This window comes from Bufo bufo, chromosome 3 (genome assembly GCF_905171765.1).
Source record: "Bufo bufo chromosome 3, aBufBuf1.1, whole genome shotgun sequence".
NCBI lineage: Eukaryota > Metazoa > Chordata > Amphibia > Anura > Bufonidae > Bufo > Bufo bufo.
This window is the reverse complement of record NC_053391.1, coordinates 406,043,943-406,062,341: the sequence shown is the minus strand read 5'-3', so window position 1 is coordinate 406,062,341 and position 18,399 is coordinate 406,043,943. Positions and strand designations below refer to the sequence as shown.

General features: G+C 40.2%; 1 protein-coding gene across 3 annotated transcripts in view; it reads right to left on the bottom strand.

Annotated features, from left to right (window-relative positions):
• Window positions 1-18,399, bottom strand: part of GTF2I (general transcription factor IIi) — a 94,502-nt gene that overhangs the window by 25,479 nt on the left and 50,624 nt on the right. For 2 of the 3 annotated variants that reach the window (XR_005777627.1, XM_040424836.1), the window contains exons 17-21: window positions 9,688-9,746; window positions 9,468-9,539; window positions 3,464-3,647; window positions 2,780-2,838; window positions 2-58 (exon numbers count right to left, since the gene is read on the bottom strand). Coding sequence is in view for 2 of the 3 variants with exons in the window: in XM_040424836.1 (XP_040280770.1) it covers window positions 2-58; window positions 2,780-2,838; window positions 3,464-3,647; window positions 9,468-9,539; window positions 9,688-9,746 (431 nt within the window). In the remaining variant the exon portion in view is untranslated. The remainder of the gene's footprint in view (window position 1; window positions 59-2,779; window positions 2,839-3,463; window positions 3,648-9,467; window positions 9,540-9,687; window positions 9,747-18,399) is intronic. The other variant, XM_040424838.1, reaches the window with a different exon arrangement.

The following is an 18,399-nucleotide window of genomic DNA, read 5'->3' as shown; positions in this document are numbered from 1 at the left end:
CCAAAATTGGACTGTTGAAGACTGGAAAAATGTTGCCTGGTCTGATGAGTCTCGATTTCTGTTGAGACATTCAAATGGTAGAGTCTGAATTTGGCGTAAACAGAATCAGAACATGTATCCATCCTCTGATGGCTACTTCCAGCAGGATAATGCACCATGTCACAAAGCTCGAATCATTTCAAATTGGTTTCTTGAACATGACAATGAGTTCACTGTACTAAAATGGCCCCCACAGTCACCAGATCTCAACCCAATAGAGCATCTTTGGGATGTGGTGGAACGGGAGCTTCGTGCCCTGGATGTGCATCCCTTAAATCTCCATCAACTGCAAGATGCTATCCTATCAATATGGGCCAACATTTCTAAAGAATGCTATCAGCACCTTGTTGAATCAATGCCAGGTAGAATTAAGGCAGTTCTGAAGGCAAAAGGGGGTCCAACACCGTATTAGTATGGTGTTCCTAATAATTCTTTAGGTGAGTGTATGTGATATATATATATATATATATATATAAAGACGAAAAAAGGACAGCACTCCAGGTAAAAAAGTAGTGGTGTTTAATCACCCATGTGGATGGCAACGTTTCAGCTCAAACAAGAGCTCTTGTTTGAGCTGAAACGTTGCCATCCACATGGGTGATTAAACACCACTACTTTTTTACCTGGAGTGCTGTCCTTTTTTCGTCTTTGTTCATCTGGGGTAAGCAGCTATATCCCTGGACGTAGCACCCATATTGTTTGTTTCCAGTGCCACCATTATTTTCTTTTTTATATATATATATATATATATATATATATATTATAGAAAAATGGACAGCACTTCCAAAAATATAAAAACGTGAAAAATGTATTTACCCATGTAGTACAATACAATATATATTTATAAAATTTATTTTTAACGGCCATGAAAAACGGATGCAAAACAGGCATTAGAAACATACAGTGTGTCCTTTTTAACAGCCGTTTTTTTCACCCTCATGTGCATATAGCCAAAGTCCAGCTGAATCATGGCTTGTCTTTTTGCAGACCGAGTTGTACAGGGTGGGCCATTTATATGGATACACCTTAAAAAAATGGGAATGGTTGGTGATATTAACTTCCTGTTTGTGGCACATTAGTATATGTGAGGGGGGAAACTTTTCAAGATGGGTGTTTACCATGGCGGCCATTTTGAAGTCGGCCATTTTGAATCCAACTTTTGTTTTTTCAATAGGAAGAGGGTCATTTGACACATCAAACTTATTGGGAATTTCACAAGAAAAACAATGGTGTGCTTGGTTTTAACGTAACTTTATTATTTCATGAGTTATTTACAAGTTTCTGACCACTTATAAAATGTGTTCAATGTGCTGCCCATTGTGTTGGATTGTTAATGCAACCCTCTTCTCCCACTCTTCACACACTGATAGCAACACCGCAGGAGAAATGCTAGCACAGGCTTCCAGTATCCGTAGTTTCAGGTGCTGCACATCTCGTATCTTCACAACATAGACGATTGCCTTCAGATGATACGAGACGTGCAGCACCTGAAACTACGGATACTGGAAGCCTGTGCTAGCATTTCTCCTGCGGTGTTGCTATCAGTGTGTGAAGAGTGGGAGAAGAGGGTTACATTGACAATCCAACACAATGGGCAGCACATTGAACACATTTTATAAGTGGTCAGAAACTTGTAAATAACTCATGAAATAATAAAGTTACGTTAAAACCAAGCACACCATTGTTTTTCTTGTGAAATTCCCAATAAGTTTGATGTGTCAAATGACCCTCTTCCTATTGAAAAAACAAAAGTTGGATTCAAAATGGCCGACTTCAAAATGGCCGCCATGGTCACCACCCATCTTGAAAGGTTTCCCCCCTCACATATACTAATGTGCCACAAACAGGAAGTTAATATCACCAACCATTCCCATTTTATTAAGGTGTATCCATATAAATGGCCCACCCTGTAGTTTTTATTGGTACCATTTTGGGGTACATATAATTTATACATGAACTTTGATTACAATTTTCTTAGCAAAAAATGAAAAAGAAAAAACTATACGGATACACTGATTTGTGCAACCTTACTTTGCTTCTTTTTCTTTATTTTTTCCAACAAGTTTCTTTAAAGGGAACCTATCATCAACTTTATGCTGACCGTACTGAGGGCAGTATAAATTAGTGACAGAAATGCTGATATCAGCGGTGTGTCACACATCAGCTAAAAGTAAGTGGTTGCCGAGAACCAGCATCATAATCATTGCAGCCCAGGCCTTGAAAAGAGTCAAATCTACCTGAGAAAAGTCAGTTATTCATAATTTCCTGCACTTTCACCCATCTGCTGATTATTGAAAGTCTTCTCCTTACTTTTCTCTCTAGGAGATAACTGCTAATCATCAGCGGATCTGCTGGAGATTATAATAACCAGGACTCTTCTCAGGTAGATTTGACTCTTTTCAAGGCCTGGGCTCCAATGATTATGATGCTGGTTCTCGGCAACCACTTACTTTTAGCTGATGTGTGACACACCGCTGAAATCCCTTTGATTAAAAAATTATTTTTTGAGGGGGGGGGGGGAGCTTTTTTCACACAGGTACAGCTCCTCTGCTCATGCCATCCACTGGTTGTAGCATTATGTCCTATTGCATTAAATACACTAACAGAATGTAATGGTGCATCTATTTGCACGAAGGAGTAACCAAATGTCTCTAGTAATCTCTTCACAATCACTGGGGAATAGCTACATATTCAGTTATATTCATCATATGATCATTATTTTAAAGTATCATTTGCTTACCTTCCACATTTATTTTGCTGACAAGCTCAGGAGGCAGGAGTGGTGCTACAAGCTGTGGCCTGTTATGGGAAATGCAAACAAGAAATTTACACTTTTTTCTCAAATCTTATTTTCCTAAGGCTAATTATTTTCATATTTGTTTTTCAAATGACACAGGGGTTGCATGTACCTTTGTAAGTAATTTAACCTAAGGTATTAAAGGGGTTTTCCATGTATTCAATACTGATGACCTATCCTCACAGGTCCGACTCCTGGGACCCCTTGAAGATCAGCTGTTTGAAGTGGCCATGGCGCTTTGGTGAGTGCTGTGGCCTCCTCCTTATATCCATTGAATAATGGCTGTTTGATATTGCGGTTCAGCCCCATTCACTTCAATGGGACTGAGCTGTGTCTAAGCCAATGAACCTGATGTCACTGGCCTTGGAAAGGGTCGCGGCGCTCTTCCAACAGCTGATTGGCGGGGGGAACGGGAGTTGAACCCCGGCCGATCAGAAACTGATAACCTATCCTGAGGACAAGTCATCTGTTTTAAACATTTAGAAAAAAACACCCCTTTAGCAATTTTAAGTATGTTTGTAAAGCCATCTCTTAGAATACAATTTTATTTGGGAAGTACGTGCAGTAGGTGATATAACTGACCATTTGAACCACTGTATAAAATTTATCATTGAAGAAACTACTTACTTCTTAACAACAAACTTAATTTTGGTACCTCCCCTTACAATCCTCTCTAGACGAGGGATTCCAAACCATGTGGGGCTCCGGAATGGAATTCCTTCTGGTAATCCCTCCACATAGAGAAACTCTGGATTAGATTCAAACACTGGATAAGGGACCTTTACTTCTTCTGAGAGTCCCAGTGCGTGTGCTGTAATGAAAGAGAAGGGAGAAATAATACAATCTCAGATATACCTGCTATATACTCACCTAGTACCGCATTCACTAGGTTTATTAAGCTATCAATCCTCCTTATAGAATGTGCATATACATTACTAGGTTGGAAGACAACTTGATGGCACTGAAGAAACCACAGAATGGTACATGGTCATATATTTTCATACGTCTACACAATACCCCTGACAGTAGAAATTGTTTAGCAAGTTCTGCCCACATATGGTGGTCAGTATGAGCGTACCCCCATCTGAGGTTGTAGAGTGTGAGAGATAGGTTTTTATATATAATGTGTAAATCCTGTAATATTCATTCTTGACCACAAGAGGGCAGCTAATTAGCTATGTGAGCCACATGAACATTCTCTTTGTTTTAACTCCTTAAGGACCGGGCTCATTTTCACCTTAAGGACCAGGGCATTTTTTGCAAATCTGACCAGTGTCACTTTATGTGGTGATAACTTTAAAACGCTTTGACTTATCCATGCCATTCTGAGATAGTTTTTTCGTCACATATTGTACTTCATGACACTGGTAAAATGTAGTCAAAAAAATTCATTTTTATTTATAAAAAAATACAAAATTTGCCAAAAATTTGGAAAAATTTGAAAATTTTCAAGTTTCAATTTCTCTACTTCTATAATACATATTAATACCTACAAAAATAGTTATTACTTTACATTCCCCATATGTCTACTTCATGTTTGGATCATTTTGAGAATGACATTTTATTTTTTGGGGATGTTACAAGGCTTAGAAGTTTAGTAGCAAATCTTGAAATTTTTCACAAATTTTCAAAAACCCACTTTTCAAGGACCAGTCCAGATCTGAAGTCACTTTGTGAAGCTTACATAATAGAAACTACCCAAAAATGACCCCATTCTAGAAACTACACCCCTCAAGGTATTCAGAACTGATTTTACAAACTTTGTTAACCCGATTGGCCAGCGCTACAGCCTGGGGGAAGGAGATGCCGGCAGGCTCCACCAAGTTGAGCCGAACATATGAAGATACCGGAGCCTATAACGGGAGAACGGAGCGGCACCCAGGGATAATAGTAAGTGCAGGGAGATCCCTGGGCGCCGCTCTCCATGTCTGTATGCTTAGTTTAGATTTTTTATTCTAGTGAAAGGTCCTCTTTAATATTGTGCTCAAGTCTCTTTGGCATTGCTTACGGTACTTTCACACTAGCGGGAGGGAACTCCGGCAGGCTGTTCCGGCGGGTGAACAGCTTGTCGGATCCGTCCTGCAGCTAGACATATTTGGTATCCCCGCGTCCGCAATGACCGGCTCTAATATATATCATATGATCTACCCCATCAGGTGAACGCCGCAAAAATAAAAATAAACATTGCGCCTAAACAGATTTTTTAGTGAGCTCACCTCCCAAAAAACATAATAGTAATCAATCAAAAAGTCGTATGTACCCCAAAATGGTAGCAATAAAAACATCACCTCATCCCGCAAAAAATGAGCCCCCACACCATAGCCAGAAAAATGAAAAATATGGCTGTAAGAAAATTGCAACACAAAAACATTTTTTTTCTGAAAATGCTCTTATTGTGTAAAACGTAAAAAAAAATAAAAAAAAAATTGACATATTTGGTATCACCGCGTCCATAACAATTGGCTCTACAAAAATATCACATGATCTACCCCTCAAGTGAACGGTGTAAAAAAACAAATACAAATTATGCCAAAACAGCTTTATTTAGTCATCTCACAAAAAACATATCAATCAATAAAAAAGCCCCCACAAAAAAAGCCCTCACACGAGACTATAGCCAGAAAAATGAAAAAAATATGGCCAACACAAAAACATGATTTTTTTTCTAAAATTTTTTTTATTGTGTAAAACGTAAAATAAAATAAAAACTAGACATATTTGGTATCGTTGAGTCCGTAATGACCGGATCTATAAAAATATCATATGAACTACCCCATCAAGTAAACGGTATTAAAAAAATAGAAAAATGACACCAAACAGCTTTTTTTGTGACTTCACCTCCCAAAAAATGAGATAAAAAGAAACCAGAAAGCCAAATGTACCCCAAAATGGTGCCAATAAAAACTACAGCTTGTCCAGCACAAAATAAGCCCTCATGCAGCTCATTCAACAAAAAATAGAAAAATAAATATACAGTCAGGTCCATAAATATTGGGATATCGACACAATTCTAACATTTTTGGCTCTATACACCACCACAATGGATTTGAAATGAAACGAACAAGATGTGCTTTAACTGCAGACTGTCAGCTTTAATTTGAGGCTATTTACATCCAAATCAGGTGAACGGTGTAGGAATTACAACAGTTTGCGCTTCACAATGCAGATGGACAATGACCCAAAGCATACAGCAAAAGCAACCAAAGAGTTTTAGGGAAAGAAGTGGAATGTTATGCAATGGCCAAGTCAATCACCTGACCTGAATCCAATTGAGCATACATTTCACTTGCTGAAGACAAAACTGAAGGGAAAATGCCCCAAGAACAAGCAGGAACTGAAGACAGTTGCAGTAGAGGCCTGGCAGAGCATGACCAGGGATGAAACCCAGCGTCTGGTGATGTCTATGCGTTCCAGACTTCAGGCTGTAATTGACTGCAAAGGATTTGCAACCAAGTATTAGAAAGTGAAAGTTTGATTTATGATTATTATTCTGTCCCATTACCTTTGGTCCCGTAACAAGTGGGAGGCACATATGCAACCAGATCAGAAAGCACAATAATGCCTACTCTTTGGACTATTTTTATTGCCCAATTGGCCTAGTCCTATGTTCTTCCTGCCATATAGAAATACATACATACATATATATTTTTTTATATTGCAAGATCGATATATTCTCAGATCTTGTCTCCACTTCTATCCCTGTTTCTGTATTGGGATAATCTTCCCTAACAAGCCACACACCTATTCAATTCCCAAATGAACTTTAATTGATTGATTGAACCCTCAATTGCTGACCCAATAAATATCAAGCAAACAATATGAATCCTCCACTTACTGATGAAGGGACCAAGCGGAGTCCCGAACCGCGTTCAAGAGTGTGGAGGATCACTAACGTTTTAATATCAAGAATATTCCAATTAGGAGCGCTCCATATATTTAATAACCTTATTCAAACAGACCAGCGGATCCCGATCACATGACTATTCCCCTGGTCACGTGTCTTCATTACGTCACCTATCAGACGCGCAAGACGCACTCGGGAAACACGAATGACGCCGCGAGCCAGAGAGCCGAACTACGCGTACAACCTGCCCGGGACACCTACAGACAGACAACACCCCTGGTCGGTGGGTAAGGGATTTCTGAACCAAAGACAGTGCGGGACGCCGCACTCACGTTCAGAACACCAGTCCCCCCACAGTACTTTTCTCTGGCTGCAAGGATAATATACAAAAGCCATCATATGTGACTATATATTGAGAAGTCAACCTTATATTGTCTCGCAGCGAGACAGCTCTTTTTTTAGGACACCCCACCACTGTTAGTCCCTCAAAAAAAGGGACCACTCTACTGCACCTGTGAAGAAAGGATTATTTAACAGACATCCCACAGATGTACTATCCATTTTATGGTTAACACAGCCACCTATTTTCCCCATAATTTTTCATCTAACTTTTCCATTTTATTTGTATCCATTTTATTCATCTACACGGACTCATATGAACTTGACCCATTAAGACATTCACCCAAGATTGGTACCAGCCATTTTTTCCCAATCCGGTCCACATATCTAGTGTCCGGAGGTTTCACGAACACCACTCATTTTTCACTCTACGTCACTCCTCTGTCCAAAGGACTTCTAATCTTACATCAGATTTTTAATCGAATTTAGCTATATTTAAAATAAAACCGTTTTATCCAATCCCAAATACGAATGTGCCTGCTACCTTCTGTACTATAAAAATAGAAAAAGTTATTGCTCTTAAAAACCATGACAGAAAATGTAATGTTAGAAAATCCAGATGCAGCTCCTTCCCTTCTGAGGCTTCGCGTATCCCCAAATAACAGTTTACAACCACAGTTGGGGTGTTACTGTATTCAGGAGAAAGTGGGTAGTAAATTGTGGGGGGATATTCTCCTGTTATCTTTTGTGAAAAAGAAAGTTAGGGCCTAAAGCAGCATTTTCTTGTAAAATAAAAAAAAATAAAAGAGATTGCGTTCTACTTCTACCTTGAACAACTGAACATTCCTGGTCATGTACAAGTTGCGGTAATGTAACCATTGATCCCCTATACACCTCCTCAACCTTTGGCAATATTGTTGATTCAGAACTGTTCCATTAAAGGGAAAGAAATATTGCACATATAATTAATAGTGAGTTACGGCCATTAACTCTATATGGGCCGAATCTAAATATTACCCTACATAATTACCTATATGAATTACATCAGATGATATTACCGTATCGACCACTACCTACGCATTAATTATAATACAGCAGGCTGATAATGCCTAAACATCAGAATATAGGTGGATAAAAATTCCTTTCTATACTCAACAAATTTTATGTATTCAATGGGTAACTATATGTACTCGGCGTGAACTTTTATATCCAGCAAAGATTGCATGTATCCAGCATGAACTGATATATTCAGCAAAGATTGGAAGTATCCAGCATGAACTGATATATTCTGCAAAGATTGGAAGTATCCAGCATGAACTGATATATTCTGCAAAGATTGGATGCATTTAGAGTGAACTTATATATTCAGTAAAAACCTGATATATTCAGCAAAAACCTGATGTACCCAGCCGATTAATAAAAAAAAACTCTTTTTCCCTTTTTCGATTGACAATAATACATTCATAATACTTTGTTTTTTAATCATTCTTTTTTACTTTTATGTATTCAGTAATTATTTCATGTACCCAGCCGAAGATTCGATTTTGCATATGCAATGATTATGTATTCTGTCTATATCTTTTTCCATGAGTACTGAGCTTCACTAGAAGTTATACCTTTATAGATTCCTTACAGGTCAAGAATAGGGATAGCGACAGATACACCTTTTTCTCTTTCAAAAATTATTTTTAATGTTTAAATATTACGTTCACTTTTTAATCTAAATAAATTAATATTTTTTCTACTTGATAAAACACCAGATAAAAGAGTGCCTTCCTTTCTATAAAATTCATTCTTGTAACTGTTATTGGCGGGGGTGTCGCCATTGGATAGTGCACCTGGTTCCTTGGTTGTTTGCTGGTGGAGCGACCTGCAGTATACATATTAGGACTTCAGAACTGAACTGGTCCTTAAAAAAGTTGACTTTGGAAATTTTTCTAAAAATTTCAAAAATTGCTTCTAAAATTCTAAACCTTCTAACGCCCTAAAAGAATAAAATTACATAATTACATTACCAAAATGATGCCAACATAAAGTAGACATATGGGGAATGAATATTTTATGAGGCATCACTATCCGTCTTAAAAGCAGAGAAATTCAAATTTAGAAAACAGTGAATTTTTTCTAATTTTCGTTAACTTTTAGATTTTTTTTATAAATAAAGGTAAAACATATTGACTCAAATTCACCATTAACATGAAGTACAATAGTCACGAGAAAAAAATCTCTGAATGGCTTGGATAAGTAAAAGCGTTCCAAAGTTATTACCACATAAAGTGACACGTCAGATTTGCAAAATTAGGCCTGGTTAGGCATGGGGTAAATGGCCCAGTCTGGAAGTGGTTAATGTTACTTACAATTTTTATTTTCATTAATGTGTTCTCCCATATTTACCGATTACTAGTAATAGCAATAATGACAAAGAAACATTAATGACTCATTACTTACCAAATTTTGTGTTAAAGATTTCTTCAACTTGTTTTCTTAATTTAGTAATTCTAACATTCCAGTCTTCTTTTGCTAGAAAAGAGACACACAAAGTGCCTAGTGTATTCCCAATGTAGAAACTTATAAAATCAATGATTAGGAAGCTGAGAAGGAAAGACTCTGCTTATATAAGCATTTGCATTATTATAACATTACTAAAGGGCAATAATGTCATATGTACCTCCTGCATTTGTTCTGCTTTGAACGGATTCTGGTGCTGTCTGTGTGAGAAGCTCAGGTCTGTCGAGGAGAGCAAGTGGAATAAAAGAAAAACAATTATATAGTTCATATTTATAATACTGTATTTACTAGACTCAAGTTCAAAAGAATAAAGTTAATTTTGTGACAAGATCAAATGTTAAAGGGAACGTGTCATCACTAGGGTTGAGCGAATCGACTTTGGATGAAACATCCCAAGTTGATTCGCATAAAACTTTGTTTGAATACTGTACGGAGCGAGCGCTCCATACAGTATTAGAATGTATTGGCTCCGATGAGCCAAAGTTATTACTTTACGAAGTCTCGCGAGACTTCGCATAATAACTTCAGAAATTGATTTATACTGTAAAAAAACATTTCACGAACTCGGGTTCGGTTCCAAGGTTCCACTTGGACTGAACCAGAGTTCGGGAAATGTTTTTTTACAGTATAAATCAATTTCTGAAGTTATTGCGCGAAGTCTCGCAAGACTTCGTGAAGTAATAACTTCGACTCATCGGAGCCAATACATTCTAATATTGTACGGAGCTCCTGCTCCGTACAGTATTAGAACTAAGTTTTATGCGAATCAACTTCGAATGTTTCATCCGAAGTCGATTCGCTCAACCCCAAGTCATCGCATTTGCAATATGGACATAATGATAGGGTGCTGTTTCTTTTAAATATCTTAGCCTTGGCATTTTGATGTAAATCCACTTTGAAAATGTAACTTTCCATAAGTAAATATAGGTCATGTAGTCATTGGGGGGCGTCTTTTTACACTGCCCGAGTCACGGTGTCACTGCCGCAAGCCTGCCGGTACCAGGGTGATTGACATCTCTCTGGAATCCTGAAGCATCTGAAATCTTATGTATGTTCTGTAAGTACTCTTTCCCTTCACCTTACACAGTAACAATAGGATAATGTGCATACACCAGAAGAGAAGGAGGATTTATGGTGCATGCATGCAAAGTTTCTGAGGTGCCGGGATTCAATCACAGAGAGGTGGGCAGGCTTGCGACAGTGACTCCGTGACTCAGCCAGTGTAAGAAGACCTGCATTTACATATGGAAAGGTAGATTTTCAAAGTGGATTTACATCAAAATGCTGAGGCTGAGAGCTTTAAAAGTCATCAACAATGATTAGTATCATTAGATGCATATGGCAAATGTGATGTCAGGTTCACTTTAAATGAAAAATAAACCCAACTAATCTATCTATCATAAATTTGGTAACGTTTTGTAACAATATTAAAAGTAGTAGGTCACTAAACATTTATAGCCCATAGACTCAGCACTGCTTTCAACATTTCCCCCAGTAAAATCACTTAATATCAGGATATTACAGAGGACAGTTGCTATCACAACACATAAATCACTGAGGGCAACTTCCTAAAACGTAACCTTTAATCTACATACAATTAAAATACAAAAGATAAATGTGGTCCAAACTGGACAATGATAACTATAGTACAAAAAGCTATCACATACAATGGACGGTTAGCAAAAAATGAGGACAATAAAATACATCTGGGACAGAGAATCAAGATATAATATGCCTGTCCCTGTTCATGCCCTTACAAATACTTCTCAGCCCAGAGATGCACCTTAAAGGTACAGTAGGTCCACTGTGTCCATGTACCTGGGCTAACCTGTCCTTATACAGCCCTATCACTTTCATACAATGTCCCAAGGCGTTTCCCCTTCTAGATAATCAAAGGTTCATCAGGGGACCAACGGTATCAGTATGGTAATAGGATGCCATATATAGAGACAAATAAATCATAAATTACTGGGATCAGCATACATCTGTGAGGAGGTGAAGGACATAAGCTTCTGAGATAGAGCACTTTTAACAGTGTATAAACACTAAAATATACTTGATATGAATCCAATACAGATTAAATGGTATAGTATTACTGTATTAAGAAAGATAAAAACTTAGCTTATTCAGGTAGATATAGGAATAAATCCAGTCCTCTCACAGATGCAGGATGCACAGCTGGGGGGCTCCAGGGGGCCAAGAAAAACAGCTCCATTTTGCTAGAGACATGGGCTCTCATTTAAATGATAAAGTACTGGTCGGGCTCCGACTCGATTGGTCAGCTCATTCCTCAACTCCGCCCCCCACAGTTCCATGACCAGAGCTAACCACCATTGTTGGGTGGCAGCATAAAATGTCCTCCCCAAGTGTCTCCAGCAATAGTTCTCGGACACCATGCGTCTCTGGACTCACTTGGAGATACAATCTCCCAGCCCTTATACTTTCCATACCTCTCTTTGAAAAACCAGGGACAGGACCAAGCTGGTAGTGCGCTCCACGTACATCCATCGTGGAGCGCACAGTCACATGATACAATCCAAGATGGGCGTGCGTTCCACGCACAGTGATCATGGAACGCACAGGCCCAATATCAGCAGGAGGATCAGTGCGCCAGATAGATCAAACTGGAGGCGCAACCACGCATCCAAAGGCACTAAGAGCCAGGTTCCCAGTATTTCCCATAGTGCCCCCACCCCCTACTGCACTATAACGGGGGATGTCAGGGGATACCCAGTACTACACATACACGGGACACCATATGAGGACTATTTTGTGACAATTCATGGTCCCATTTAATGAATAAGTTTCGTACATGTGATATACTGCACAAGTACATGTATGGCACCGCAGGGTACAAATAGGGGGGAGTGACACCACTTTTATTATATGCTGGTTGTTAATACTCTGGTTAGGACAAACCAGAGGGTAAGAAAAATACACATAAACATAACAAGATACTGGATGATAAAAATAAAGGAAAATAAAAAGGGGCAATATAGCATATGCAAAGACCACTCCCATGACAAAACGCATGACTACAATATTATATCAGGTATGGTACTGCAATAGCGGTCAGGTAAAGGACCGTTTTTATATAATTACAAGGATGACACTTCATGTATCGATAATTATTTCTGTCTGGTAAAGGAGGTGAAACTAATTATGCACAGAGAAGGGGAAAACCCTCAGATATAACAGGAAAAGGTAAGTCTCTGATTTAGTCCCCCAGGTGACTGAGACCGGAACCTGTATATCCACTCGGTTTCTTTTTGGAGGATTCTACGGTCCCAGTCACCTTTTCTTGGGGAAGGTCTTATCAGTTCCATTGCTGAAAAAGACAGAGACCTAGGATCTCCATCGTGACATTCCCAGATGTGATTAGCCACGGGAGTATTATTCTTTTTCTTGATATCATTAACATGCTCAATAATTCGGCGACAAAATTCACTAAATGTTTTCCCCAAATAATCCAAGGGACAGGGGCACTGACAAAGGTACACTACCCCTTTGCTCCTACAGTTAATAAAATCCCTTACGGTATAGCTTCTATTTGTGGCTGAACATATATTGACATTCGAATTTCTAACAAATCGACAGGCTGAGCATGCCCTGCAACAAAAACTACCCAATGGTTGCCTGACTAACCATGTCCCTGCTGGAACTGGGTGTGAAAAGTGGCTATGGACCAAATGGTCCCGCAGGAATCTACTACGTCTGAATGTAATATTCGGACGGGGTAACACCACGTCAGCCATGTCCGGATCCATTAGGAGGATTGGCCAGTATTTATCAATTAACTCCCTCACTCTCCGATATTCGATATCATAAGTGGAGATAATCCTGATAACCTCCCCCCCTGGAATCAGATTTCTTGGGGACCAAGAGGGTACTTCGCTCCCGTACCTTGGCATTCTGGAAAGCATTTCTTAGGACCTGTTGGGGAAAACCTCTCGCCCTAAAGCGGTCATGAAGCTACCTTGATTCACGGTAAAACTCTCTGGATCTGAACAATTTCTTTTCATTCACAAATACTGGCCGAGGGGTATCCCTACTTTTAGGTTCATGGGATGATAACTGTCCCAATGAAGAAAATTATTCATAGCAGTGGTCTTCCTAAAGGTGGTTGTGACCAACTTGTCCACCTTTTGGTGACCCTGACATCTAGAAATGTTAGTGTGTCTGGATGAAACTCAAAGGTAAATGCCAAGCCTATCTCGTATTCAAATGTGTGAACGCCTGTTAAGCGATTGTGAATGCTACCGCATCTTACCATCTGATCCTTCAGATGTCTTTTGTAAACAACTTGTGTCTATTCTTGATGAAGGCCTTATAAAAGGTGTCATCAGTGAGGCTAAATACCACTTTCTGGGGCCGGGTTCACCCTAGATAGCTACGTTTTATGGATTACCCAAGATTCATAAGGGTTTATCTCCCTTGAAGGGTATCCCTATTATGTCTGGGGTGAACTCGATAACCCAGAATAGTGGTATTTATATTGATAGGGTTCTTAAGGGGTTTGTTTCAGCCCTTCCATTTTTCACAAGGGACACAATGGACTTCCTAAGGAAAATTTAAACCATCAACTTAAAACCATCATGCTCCATTGCGAGCATTGATGTAGAATCATTGTATAGTTCTTTTCCTCATTCTAAAGGGTTGATGGCAGTAGCAGAATTCTTAAAGACAAGGGCAGTCTGTTACCGATCCCATAATGAATTTGTGTTGACTCTCCTGTGTTGAGTTTGTCCTGACGCACAATTTTTTTTCTGTTTGATTCGCGCTTCTTCCACCAGCTCAGGGGGACTGCTATGGAGAGCCCCTGTGCTCCCACTTATGCCAATCTCCTCCTGGGCTGGTGGGAGGATAAAGTGATCTTTCCTGACAATCAAGCTTGGTGGTGTGACAAAATTGTCTTTTGGACACGTTATATAGACAAAGTCTTTGTAATCTGGAATGGTGACCTTGATGAATTTTAATTTTTCGTTTGGATGTTGAATACGAATGAGATAGGCTTGGCATTTACCTTTGAGTTTCATCCAGACACAATAACCACCTTCAGGAAGACCACTGTTCATTGGAACAGTTATCATCCCATGAACTTAAAAATAGGGATACCCCGTGGCCAGTATTTGAGGATGAAAAGAAATTGTGTTTAGATCCAGAGAGTTTTTACTGTGAATCAAGGAAGCTTCATGACCGCTTTAGGGCGAGAGGTTTTCCCCAACAGGTCTTAAGAAATGCTTTCCAGAATGCCGAGGTACGGGAGCGAAGTACCCTCTTGGTCCCCAAGAAATCTGATTCCGGGGGGGGGTTATCAGGATTATCTCCACTTATGATGTCGAAAATCGGAGAGTCAAGGAGATAATTGATAAATACCGGCCAATCCTCCTAATGGATTCCGACGTGGCTGACGTGGTGTTACCCCGTCCGAAAATTACATTCAGACGTGGTAGATGCCTGCGGGACCGTTTGGTCCATAGCCACTTTTCCCATCCAGTTCCAGCAGGGACATGGTTAGTCAGGCAACCATTGGGCTCAGCCTGTCAATTTGTTAGAAATTCGAATATCAATAAATGTTCAGCCACAAATAGAAGCTATACCGTAAGGGATTTTATTAACTGTAGGAGCAAAGGGGTAGTGTACCTTTGTCAGTGCCCCTGTCCCTTCGATTATGTGGGGAAAACATTTAGTGAATTTCGTCGCCGAATTCTTGAGCATGTTAATGATATCAAGAAAAAGAATAATACTCCCGTGGCTAATCACATCTGGGAATGTCACGATGGAGATCCTAGGTCTCTGTCTTTTTCAGCAATGGAACTGATAAGACCTTCCCCCAGGAAAGGTGACTACGGTCCGTAGAATCCTCCAAAAAGAAACCGAGTGGATATACAGGTTCCGGTATTAGTCACCTGGGGGACTAAATCAGAGACTTACCTTTTCCTGTTATATCTGAGGGTTTGCCCCTTCTCTGTGCGAAATTAGTTTCACCTCCTTTACCAGAAGGAAATACATATCGATACATGAAGTGTCATCCTTGTAATTATATAAAAACGGTCCTTTACCTGACCGCTTTTGCAGTACCTCACCTGATATAATATTGTAGTCATGCATTTTGTTATGGGAGTGGTCTTTGCATATGCTATATTCCCCCTTTTATTTTTCCTTTATTTTTATCATCCAGTATCTTATGTTTATGTGTATTTTCGTTAACCCCTGGTTTGTCCTAACCAGAGTATTAACAACCAGCATATAATAAAAGTGGTGTCACTCCCCCCTCTTTGTACCCTGCGGCGCCATACACGTACTTGTGCAGTATATCACATGCGCCAAAACGTATTAATTAAATGGGACCATGAATTGTCACAAAATAGTCCTCATATGGTGTCCCGTGTATGTGTAGTACTGCCGTGCTTTATTTATATAATGGTCCTGGGGTGGTATCCCCTGACATTCCCCGTTATAGTGCAGTAGAGGATGGGGGCACTATGTGGAATACTGGGAACCTGGCTCCTTGTGACTTTGGATGTGTGGTTGCGCTTCCAGTTTGATCTATCTGGCGCGCTGATCCTCCTGCTGATATTGGGCCTGTGTGTTCCATGATCGCTGTGCGTGGAACGCACGGCCATCTTGGATTGTATCATGTGATTGTGCGCTCCACGATGGATGTACGTGGAGCGCACTACCAGCTTGGTCCCGTCCCTGGCTTTCCAAAGAGAGGTATGGAAAGTATAAGGGCTGGGAGATTGTATCTCCAATTGAGTCCTGAGACGCATGGCGTCCGAGGACTATTGGTGGAGACATTTGGGGAGGACATTTTATGCTGCCACTAATGGTCATGGAACTGTGGGGGGCAGAGTTGAGGAATGAGCTGACCAATCGAGTCGGAGCCCGCCCAGTACTTTATCAATGAGAGCCCATGTCTCTGGCAAAATGGAGCTGTTTTTCTTGGCCCCCTGGAGTCAACCAGCTGTGCATCCTGCATCTGTGAGAGGACTGGATTTATTCCTATATCTACCTGAAGAAGCTAAGTTTTTATCTTTCTTAATACAGTAATACTATACCATTTAATCTGTATTGGATTCATATCAAGCATATTTTAGTGTTTATACACTGTTAAAAGTGCTCTATCTCAGAAGCTTATGTCCTTCACCTCGTCACAGATGTATGCTGATCTGGGGCGCTCCTGTAATTTATAATTTATTTATCTCTATATATGGCGTCCTATTACCATACTGATACCGTTGGTCCCCTGATGAACCTTTGATTATCTAGAAGGGGAAACGCATTGAATCATTGTATGTTGCGTCAGAAAGTGATAGGGCTGTATAAGGACAGGTTAGCCCAGGTATGTGGACAGAGTGCTCTCTGGGCTGAGCAGTATTTGTAAGGGCATGAACAGGGACAGACATATTATATCTTGATTCTCTGTCCCAGATGTATTTTATTGTTCTCATTTTCTGCTAACCGTCCATTGTATTTGACAGCTTTTTGTACTATAGTTATCATGGTCCAGTTTGGACCACATTTATCTTTTGTATTTTAATTGTATATAGATTACCCCCAGTAAAGCCTCATTCACACATCCATGCTCAAATCCGTGAGAAGGTGGTCAGTGATTTATCTGTGAAGCTGTCCGTGAAGGATCTGCGTGTCTGTTTTTTGCTGTTCCTGTGCCATCCGTGTTTCACTGACCCTGCACATCTGAAAAATAATTTTTAAAGCATCTCTTCCTAATGATCCCTGCAACACGGATGGCATCCGTGGCTTTCACGGACCTATAAACTATAATGGGCTTGATGGATCCGTGAACACTCACAAAATACAGCAGGCATCTGTGCTAAAAACACAGACCCACAGACCATGGTAAAACAATGATGTCTGAATACACACATTAAAATGAATGGGGACGCGTGCTGTCTGTGGAGAACACGTACAGAACACTGACATGTGAATGAGGCTTAAAGGGGTTGTCTCACCTCAGTAATCACCATTTAATCACTTCCTTGTAGTCCTAGGATGGTTTTTGTAATATAGATCCATTTTCCAATTTCCTCTGTTACCTCTTATTCCTCTTTATAGTGCCCCAAATTCCATGCTCCTTTCTACGGGTTACCTCCACCGCTGTAATGTTATCAGAGGTGGCCGCGCAGGCGCACAGAAACCCTATCGGCGGGCTAATCTGGTGGCCGGGTTTCACAGGAGCGCGCACATATTATTGTACATGTGCAGTCACTCCCAGCCCGGCCACCTCATCTGAGCTTTATTACAAGCTCATAGGAATTACAGGATGCGCGCACGCACAAGCAAGGGGCAGGGTTGCATCCTCCCTGCCCTGCTTACGGTGTCTTCAGCTCCGCCCCCAGCAAGCGGGGAACCGAGGCCCCGAGAGCCGCGAGGGAGCCTGCAAATAAGGAGGTGAGACAACCACTTTAAGGGCTTGTTTACATGTAACAGAATTGTGGATTTTCAATCTGGATTTTTGGATGGAACTGTTGACAGCACTAAGTTGGGACTGGGGAAAGCAGTACAAATATATCTTTTGTGGCGCTTTTCTTATCAGGAATAGTATGAATATTATGAATATTAAGTTTTATTCTGCCAAAATTTGCTCTCTCCAGTGCACAGGGCAGGGCTTCTCTATGAAGTGCACTCTGCTCTCTGCATTGAGCCCTTCCGTCTGCTCTGAATGACAGCTGTAGTGGTCTCTTGGTTGGATGCTATAGCTGTCACTCAGAGCAGAGGTGAGGAGCTGTGAAGTGTCTCAATGCAGAGAGCACTTCATAGTGAAGCCTGCCTTGGGCACTTGAGAGAGAAGACTTTGACAGAATAAAACTTCACATTCACACTACTCCTGGTAAAAAAAAACTCCACA